Raw genomic sequence first — 10,222 nt, forward strand, 5'->3', positions numbered from 1 at the left:
AGAGGGATCCTTGAAGTTGGTGAATTATGGGCATTGAGCAGGGAGAACAAGGCCCAGAATTCCAAGTCAGGGACTGGTATAAATTGTTTGAGCCAGTTTATAGTCCCACAGAGTTCTTGGAGCTCAGTCAAGGTATATACAGTTTTTTGCAAGATGGAAGGGTTAAGTGGTTTAATCACAGTATCTATATGGTAGCCAAGAAATGTGAAAGTTTGGATGTACTGTAACTTGTCTTGTGCAATGTGGATACCTAGACATTCTAAATCAGCAAGCAGACTTGGTATTACAGCCTGTAAAGTATTGTGAGATTTGTGTGCTAGCAGTATGTCATCCATATAGTGGATGACACTTAGGTCCTTGGGGATGTTGGTTAAGGCCTTATTAACATATAATTGAAAGATTGTGGGGCTATTTTTCATACTCTGTGGTAGTACCTTCCATTGGTATCTCTTGGCTGTTCTTTGAAAGTTGGGCTCCCATACTGTGAAGGCAAAGTGAGGTCTATCTTGTTCCGCTAGGGGGATTTGGAAGAAACAATCTTGGATATCAAGTACTATGATATGATGGGATGGGGGGATAGCTGTAGGCTGTGGTAAGCCCACTTGTAGCAAGCCTATCTTTTCCATCTGGGCATTGTCTGCTCTAAGATCTTGGAGGAGTTGGTATTTCCCCAATTTCTTTTTAGTAACAAATATTGGGGTATTTTGTTTACTGAGAGAGGGCTTGATGTGGCCAAGCCTCAATTGTTCAGCTACCACAATTTTGAGGGCAGATAATTTAGGTTCTATTATAGGCCACTGGTCCACCCAAATGGCATCATTAGAGAGTCAGGTGTTGGGGATCGGCTCGGGGGCCAAGATTGGAGTTGATCCCGGGCGGGCAGTGGCTGTTAGGATTGGGGGTGTTGGGCAAGGTGTTGTCCTTTCCCTGATAGTCCCAAGTTATTGTGGAGCATGATATCATCATAAAAGGCACAGTCATCCATGGTAAGGACCACAGCCATGTCCTCTAGGACGTCTTGGCCCCATAAGTTATGGGGAACGTCCGCTACTATGGGGGTAACTGTGCCCTGGTTCCCATCCAAGTCCTTCTAATATACTGGACATGTGACCAGCTTGGTATCTTGTTTTCTGCCAACTTTTATTGGTGGGCCTGGCCGGTATTTCCAATGAGGGAATTTAAGGGATTCAGTTTCTGATATAATGGTGACATCAGCCCCTGTGTCTACTAGGCCCTTTATGGCAGTTCCATCTAGGAACAGGGTCATTAATGGGGAGTGGTTGAGGATTAGGAGAGTCCATAATATCTATCTTGTTTCCCCTCTTGTGGGCGGGGCTGAGGGGCGCCCCAGGTGGAGTTTAAAGGAGCCGAGTCCGGTTGAGGCTGTGACCTACAGTCTTTAGGCCAATGGAACTCTCTTTTGCACTTGGGGCAGTGAGTCTTGGGGTGGGCTGTACCTCTTGGGCAGTGGCTATGAAAGTGGCCAAGGCCCCCACAGTTCCAGCAGCCTTCCCATGAGTCAAAGTGGGCGGGTTTTCCTTGAGACAAAAGAGTCTCCAAGGAGGTGGTCAAAGCCTCAATAGGGCCCGCCCTAGGGTCTAAGTCTCTAGTAGTGAGTACCCATTTGTGAATGTTATCGTTGCGGACAGGTGACAGGCACAATAGCATTATGAGTAGGCATGTTTAGTCCCTCTCAAGTTAACTGTTTGATAAACAGGCGCGATAGCATTATGAGTAGGCATGTTTAGTCCCTCTCAAGTTAACTGTTTGATAAGCACCTCTCAGGTGGGTCCAGACTCCACCCTCCGCTCTACTGCCTCACTGACATGGGTAAGGAAGTCCGTGAAGGACGCCCCTGACTGTTGAATCAAATTACGGAAAAAGACTTGTGGGTCACGGGGGGGGGGGGGGGGGGGAGCAACATTTAAGGACCTTAAAGGCCAAGTCAGAAACTTGTTGAAAATAGGCATGGAGGCCAATAGTAGACTGGGAGATGGGGTCAGTACATTGTCCGCATCCCGCGAGCATGTCCAACGTAATGTTGAAGCCATATTGGAGATTTAGGTGTGCCTGGTTTTCAGCTTGATCATCATAGGCTGCGCGCCAGTTTAGAAAGACTGAGGGTTCTAAGACTGGCTTTACTAAGTTATACAAATCATAGTGGGTTTGTAAATGTAAGGACCACTGGCGAAGAACCTGTTTGAAATATGGGGAGTCAGGGCCCGATTGCTCAGCTGCCTTGCGGATAAGAACGAGGTCAGCGAGTGGGGTGGGCAGCCATGGACGCTGCGCCACATTGGGGCCAACATTAACCGGAAATGTGGACAAAGGTAGGTGAGGCTTTAAGGAGGGTGGTCTAGGAGGGAGGGTCACATTAGCAGGGGAAGGGGCGGGATGAGAGAGTAACTCCTGCGACAGGTATCTGGGCATGGGAATTTCTGGGCGTGGTAGCCCTGGGAGAGTATCCTGAGATATAGGCAAAGGAGCTCCTTCCTTGTGGGAAGTGGGCGCAGAGGCGGCATCCACCTCTGGGTCCGGGAGGTCCGGCCGGGGTCGAGGTGATAGCCAGATCTACACTAGATTGCTCCAGCAGTGTTTGTTGTGGGCCGAGATGACTTCCTCAGGAGAGGAGGATTTAAGGCTAGCAATGATGGCTAGGAGGATCGGTAGGAACAATGCAGGGGGAGTGATCCCTGACCCGACCTCCCTTTTTCGGACCAGGAAGAGGACCCGCATCCATGTGTCAGGGTCCCACATGTTTTCAGGGGAGACCCACGGAGCCGAATTAGTGGCTTCATCCCAAAAGTGTTCGATGTCTTTTGGTTTCACTTTCAACCCTCTGGTTTTAAGGAGCACCTTGAGTGCTGCCGTTTGTGGTTCCCTGCATTGTGGTGGTAAATTGCCCATTGTGGGAGGGTCTCACAAAGGGGAATTCACCACAAAAGTAGAAGACAAGGGTGACTACCAAGAGGGCACAAAGGAAGCAAAGAAACACTGTGAGCCACTTGGATGTAAACCGCCCCGACATGTAAAGGTATGTCGGATCCAAATGTCTTGCGCTCAGTGAGGGACTTCTGGAGGCCATGACACCTCCAGCCGTATGCTCACACGATGTCTCTGGGACAGGAAACAGGGTGACCCGAAGCCTGGGCTCTGAGTTCGGGGTGGATCAGCCCTTATGTGAACTCACCAGGACGAGCCGAGAGGAGGTAGGTGCCGATGTGGGCTTTGGGACCACGTGGTGGAGTGTGCCTCCCTAATCTAACAAACTAGTCCAACAATAAAGAGGACAGACAGGGTGGACGGGACAGAGAAGGGGGCTACTCGCTTACCCTTGAGCAGCCGAAGAAACAGACAAATCCAGGGGCCTACTTACTGAACAAACCGAGGTTCTGGGTGCTGCCAAAACTTCAGCCGCCAGGTGTTGCGGGTTCTCCTCAGGCCAGCTGTGAAGACCCTAACCTGGATTGGGTCCCCTGCCGATTTGGGGGGGGGGCAAGAGGCACGGAGTCACGACACACAGACCCTGGGAGTCGGGTAGAAGCAAGCACTAGGCGAGGTGCTGCAGGCTCGTTTAATGCAGGAGGGGGCAGGCCTTATATTTCCCTTTTCTCCACCCCCAAGTCCCTTTAGTCAGCGTATCATTTTCTGATTGGTCTGTGCCACGCAGTCTGTCAGCAGTCACTGGGCTTGCAAGCAGGGTACAGAGGCATGGGCTCCTTTTGGCGGGCTATTTACAGTCCAAGAAGTGAAGTGAATTCTCACTGAATCCCAGGGCTCTGGGTCGACACCATCTTTGGAGGCCTCCTGCTACATCCCAGCACCCACATCGTGTCTAACAACGGTCTGTAACTCCAGTTCTAGGGGATCTGATGCCTTCTTCTGACCGCTGCAGGCATTGCACGACACAGGTGCACTTAAATACATGCAAGCAATATACTCATAAAATAAAATAAAAATAATAAAAAACATTTTTTAAAAAAGAAAAAGAAGTATGTACAGAGACAGAGAGCATTGGACCTCAGGATCCTGGTAGAGTTCTCAAGATGATTGGGTTCTACTGGGTGCTCTGGCTTTTCTCTGCAAGTGAAGTTTCATCTTCTGTTCACTTGAAATCTTGCAGAGGCTGGCTGTCTTTGTGTCAGCTGATGCTTTGAGCCTTTTCCGCCTGCATTGTTTCTAAAGATGAAAGGGAGTGAAGGAAACATTGCTGACTTTTCAAATAAATGTGGTAAGATTTTGTGACAGAGGAGCCAGTGTTTCACAATATGTTGTCTTAGGAAAACACAAATAATACAGAATTTGTTTGGTTATTTCTGGCCCTCATTATAGACCATCTGACACTCATAATGTGTATATTTTCTTAATAACTTTATCTGAACACAAAATTAATATATATCTGTTGTGGACAACTTAAAAAAGAGAGAAAAGTACAAAGAAAATAATTATCACCTCATTTGAAATTCTGATAATCTAGTGTAATTTTGATGTCTAGTGATAAACAGATGATGCTAACATTTTGGTGTATATATTTTGCTTTTTTTAGTAGCAATATAACTGAATTCATTTATAACCTTTTAAAGTCTACAGGTATAAATTTATCACTTAAGTATACTTCTATTGCATCATGAATACTTAACATATTCTGTTGTGTGGATGTATCATAACTTATTTAGCCAGTTCCTTGTTCAAAAGGCCTTTCAATTTGTTTCAGAATTTCCTCAGTAATCCTTCCTTATCTTAGACTTCATGGTAGAAAAATCTATGATTATTTCTCACAGGCCTCTAAAGAAAATAAGTATTGTAAGTCAAAACTCTAAATAAAGTTAATTAGGTAGTATTACTTAATAAACTAGTAGCCTAATCCAGTATTTAGCCCACATTTATCAATGTGTCATTTGTAAATGGCAGCATATTTCAGTTGTTTTATAGCTTAAATTATAAATGATTTCATTTTAATGTAAGCCCGTTTGAAAACTGTTTTTGCTAGTGCACATCAAACTTTCACTTCCTGTGTGTCCAACTTTTAGTACATCTTTTGTGACCTTGGACTGTAAACTTTCTGCCTAACTACTGCTTTCATGAAGGTTGGTACTTGCTTTCTGTTAAAAATCTAATGACTGAAGCTGAATGTGGTGGCCTTTAATCTCAGCATTCAAGAGGCAGAGGCAGGAGGATCTATGTGAGATCCAGGCCTGTCAGGGCTGCATAGTAAACTTTTTTCTCAAAGACAAACAGACAAAACGCCCCTAATGATTGAATAAAGAACAAAATACTGAGCATGGGTTAATAGTTTATTATTGTATTTGTCTCAGTCTAATCTTTTAGGATTTTCTTAAGAAATCTATATTTGTTCCTGTTGTATTAGCTCATTTTGAATTGATTAAGATATAATACTTGATGTTGTAGAATTTATACTTTAGAACATGTTCTCTACGTATTTTATTTCATATTTAACAAACACTAAGTTAAATCTTGGTCTTTTGTGTATATTTGCATCAGAACTAGAAATATCCGTAAGGCTTTTTCTAATATGTACTGTAGAAATTCTGGGCTTTCCCCTCATCAGTTGTTTTGGTTTTAGCAAATGGAGCTGACTAGTTCTTATAGAATTGCCAGAGCAGCTCCTATGGCCCCCTTTGTGATACCTTCCCTCAACATGGCTTCCCACTTTCTTGCCCCACCTGCATGAGCATCATTTCTGCAGCATTTTATTTAGACCCTTCTATGGATAGTCACCAGACTCCGTGACATTATTACTGGGAGTCGAGTGGTTGCTTCTTCCCTCCACAGATGATGCTTACTCAAAGAGTGGAATTTGTTTTATTCATATTTTTATCCACTCATTACATTTCACTGCCTTATCCTTACTTTTAGCAAGTAATTGAGTCAAGTACTTTCGAGTCAGGCATTTTTATGTTCAATAAACATTCATTGATTTAAGTGAATAAAATTGTATACTTAATTAGTTGCTAGCAAAAATCTGTATTTCCTAAACTATGTTTAATAATAATCTCAAATTCTCAAGAACAAATTCACCTTTTAAAAGTTGAGCATATATCTTTAGTGTCTGTACTCTTTCAACTGAATCAACATTTCTCTTGTAGGATTTGTTCGTACAGATATGACAAAGCACTTGAAAGAAGAGCATTTAAAGAAAAACATTCCTCTGGGGAGGTTTGGAGAAGCTGTAGAGGTGGCACATGCGGTTGTGTTTCTTTTAGAATCTCCATACGTCACAGGACATGTTCTAGTCGTGGATGGAGGATTGCAACTCACCATGTAATTAGAGATGATTCTGTTGTAATGGTGGTTGGGGTCAAGAGCATACTTGACATTAATTAGACAGTGATACCTAATATGGATGACCATTTGCTAATGGAAACTTGATGCTACTAATCTTGATTCTGTCTTTGTATGAACATGTGTAAAAGAACAGTGTATGACCAGGTGTATTCATCTAAAATGTATGAAACATCTTTGTTTAATCTTTCTTGAGACAGCGTCCCTCTGTAGCCCCAGCTGGCCTGAAAGTTATTAGGTAGACCAGGCTAGCCTCAATCTCACAGAGATCTGTCTGCCTCCCCAGTGCTGGGATTAAAGGCATGCACACCATGCTGAAGTATCTATTTTTATAGGCTATAAAAATTTTAGCACACAGACATTTGTAAGAAACATAAACCAGTATTAATTTATTTTGACGGTTTGAATGAGAATGTTCCCCATAGGCTCCAAGTATTTGGACATTTTGTCCCCATTTGGCAGTGCTATTTTGGGAAGTCTTAGAAGGTGTGGCTATATTGGAGAAAGCACATTGCTGGCGGTGGGCTTAGAGAGTTCTTAAGCCTTGCCGGATCTTGAGTTGCTCTCTCGCTTCCTGTGCCTGCTTGAAGATATGAGAGCTTAGCTTCCATTCCTCCTCCAGCCACCTTCAGCCACCATGTTCCCTGCTGTGACAGACTGTAATTCATCTGGAACTGTAAGTTCAAATAAACCCTTCGTTCTATAAGTTGCTTTGGTTAGTGTTTCTATCACAGCAACAGAAAAGTAACGAATACATTTATATATTGTGCCTTGAAAGTAGAAAAACTCTATTGTCTGTGATACAAGTTAATTGTATAAAGCTGAATTTTCAAGATGTTAACCTCTTGGGCTGTTGGCAAAGTGAGTATTTACAGAACATTGATTGTCAGTACTTGTATTAGTGACTGTTCTATTGTATTAACATTGCATGACCAAAAGCAACCCAGGAGAAAGGGTTTATTTTTGCTTACAGTTCCAGAGGGATAGACCCAGCATAGTGGGGAGACATAGCAACCATCACAGAAAGCATGGGGCAGGAGCAGGAAGTTGGCCCATCACATTTTCATCCGCAAACAGGAAGCAGAGAGAGAATAGAAAATGGGGTAAGGCTATAACTTTTATAGCCTGCCCCCAGTGATGTACTTCCTCCAGCATGGCTACACTTCCTTAAGATTCCATGAGCTCCCCAAACGGCACCACAAGCTGGGGATCAAGTGTCCAAACACATGGGTGTGTGGAATACATTGCTCATTTGGAGCCCCACAGTACTTCAGCAATTCTGCTAAACTCTACCTTTTGTTTTTGTTTTTTTAAGACAGGGTTTCACAATGTGGCCCAGGCTGACCACAACCTCAGCCTCTCCTCCCTGCCTTCCTAGTGCTGGGATTGCTAGTGTGTACCACCGTACTCTGCTCATTATGCTGTATCTGCGTGGCCTACACAGACTTTTTTTTAAATTGAGCTTTTAAAATTTCATAATTTCCCACTCAAATCCAGACCCCCCACTCCCCAATCCATGCCTCCTCCTATTCCCCCACCAAACCCTATGCACTCTGCCATACATGCTGAGTCCTATTCATTCAGGTATTTGTACCCAAATGTCCTTTAGTATAAATGCATCCACTGGAGAATAGTCAGCCCATCCAGTGGTCATATGTAAATCATACTCTCCCTCACCCAGCAGTAATCAGTCTCAGATAGTTCTCAATCTAATGCTGGGCTGCCACCTATTTCTCACCTCCCCTTTGAACTGACATGGGTCCCATTGCCAGGGGCTCACAGGAGGAAGCCTCCCAGTGGCCTGGACAATCAGTCTCAGATAGTTCTCAATCTGGTGGTGGCCTGCCACCTATTTCTCACCTCCCCTTTGAGCCCTTGTTTAATTGAGCTGACATGGGTCCCGAGTTTGAAGCCACTGGTCCTGCAGGCTCAAATGAGCAAGCCTCCAGTGGCCTTGAAGCCTCCACCTCCTTATGTTCATGAACCAGCCCTGGCTCTTACAATCTTTCCGTCCCTCTTCCTCAATGGTCCCTGAGCCGTGGGTGGGTGAGGTTCCATATAGGAGTCCCATCCTACACTATAGTCTCTTATTCTCCAAAACATGGCCAGTTGAGGTCTTCTGTGTGCATTGAAACCTCACTGGTGAGTGTTCAGGGGTGCATTAGCCCTCTCTCTACCCCTTACTCCTCTATGTTCTATGAACTTTAGGTGTAGAGATTCAACTGCAGTTGTGTCATCTAGTACTGGGCATCTCCCAGGTGTATGTTCTCTGTGCCTGACTGGATATGCAACTCAACAGTAGCCTCCATCTGTTGCAAAAAGAAGCTTCTTTGATGAGTACTATAAGGCATGTTTGTCACTCTAAGGGAGGTCTCTTCTATCTGGCACTGTGGTCTTTACCAAGCAGCTCCTAGGTATACATATGCATTAATATTCAGACACTCTATGTGCATTTCTCATAGGATTTCTAGGGCATCACTTTTCCCTCTAGGTTTCCTAGACCCCTGAGATTCACTCATCTTTACTCTTTTTTCTCCTATCCGGCCTCCCTCCTCCCTCCCTTCTTAGTCACAGTGCCCCCATTATCTCCACCCTCCCCCTAATCCACTTTTTATACATCTTGGAAAAAATCTTGCCACTTAGACAGCATTTAGGATGGTTTTGCTTTCCTCCCCTCTCCCCTCCATCTACTCTTTTACCACTCCTCCTCCCATCACTTCTCTCCCCTGCCCCCTTTTCTTCTCCATCTGAGGCAGGATCTCACTCTGTAGTCCAGGGTGGCTTGAACTTACTATGTGGTCCACACTGGCCTTGAACTCACAGCAATCCTCCTGCCTTAATACCCCAAATATGCTGGGATTGCAGGCAGGCATGAGTCACCACACCTGCCTTAGACTTGATCCCCCCGCCCCGTTGCATGCACATGAGTGTGCAGGTATGTATGCCTGCAGTGGCCAGGGTAGAGCATCTGGTGTCTACCCCTTCTTATTGCCTTGATGCAAGGTCTCTCACTGAATCAGAAGCTCACTGTTTCGGTTGAGATGACTGGCCAGTGAGCTCCTAAGATCTGTGTTCCTGCCACCATAATGCTGGGGTTAGGGATACTAATGTCCTTGCCAGGATTTCCACAGACATGCTGGGGATTCTAACTCAGGCTCATGCTTGCACAGTAAGTGCTCTTACCCATCTCTCCAACCAGCACCTGATTTATCAGACTCATATTACTCTTCATTGAGCAGCTCAGAAAACTAATCTGCCAATTTAGGTGTGGTACAATTGACTCTGTTTATGTAGCAGTTCTTAAAGATGAGATTAACTTCTAAGTTTTAAGGATCTGCTATAGTTTTGAACTGTTAGATCTTAGGGAATGTTTTTCTTTTTCCCCTAATGAAAACCTCAGTAGAGCTAGCTACTTAAGAACCAATTAAGGAGCTAGATATAGCAGTACATGCTATAATTACACACTCAGGAGGCTGAGGCAGGATGACCAAGAGTTCAAGGCCAGCGTGGTCCATGCAGTGAGTTCTGGGCACTTTGGTCAACACAGGAAGATCTCGTCTCAAACAAAGGCAAAAACAATATAAGAAATACAAGATTAAGGATATTTTACTATGGTAAACATAATAATGATTCAGCACAAAATTTTAGCATGGGTAACATTTACTCTTAATTAATCATAAAAATCTGTAGTATCAGTGTATCAAGTGTTTTCAGAAGATAACTAATGCCTAGCTAGTTTTAGAAAACCAGAGGGAACCATATTAGGACAACAACCTACTGACAAATTATACATACAACCAGATCAAAGAATGTAATATATGTCTAGGCAAGGTTTATCTGAGAGCATTTGGTCTTTGCCCAAGCTCTCTCTACTTGACACATAGTAATTAAAAGTACCAGACTGGTGGAACTAACCTTC

At 44.1% G+C, this 10,222-nt stretch overlaps 1 protein-coding gene across 6 annotated transcripts in view; it reads left to right on the plus strand.

Annotated features, from left to right (window-relative positions):
• Positions 1–10,222, plus strand: part of Cbr4 (carbonyl reductase 4) — a 175,707-nt gene that overhangs the window by 16,110 nt on the left and 149,375 nt on the right. Inside the window, exon 5 of one of the 6 annotated variants that reach the window (XM_029559544.1) lies at positions 4,991–5,087. The exons of 4 other annotated variants lie outside the window; for them this stretch is intronic. In XM_029559544.1, coding sequence (XP_029415404.1) covers positions 4,991–5,070 — 80 coding nt within the window. In that variant the 3' untranslated portion in view covers positions 5,071–5,087. Of the gene's footprint in view, positions 1–4,990; positions 5,088–6,107; positions 6,480–10,222 lie in introns of those variants that run through there. One more of the 6 variants, XM_008824943.3, reaches the window with a different exon arrangement.

Source organism: Nannospalax galili, unplaced genomic scaffold (genome assembly GCF_000622305.1).
Source record: "Nannospalax galili isolate Female #2095 unplaced genomic scaffold, S.galili_v1.0 scaffold109, whole genome shotgun sequence".
In the NCBI taxonomy this organism is placed as follows: domain Eukaryota; kingdom Metazoa; phylum Chordata; class Mammalia; order Rodentia; family Spalacidae; genus Nannospalax; species Nannospalax galili.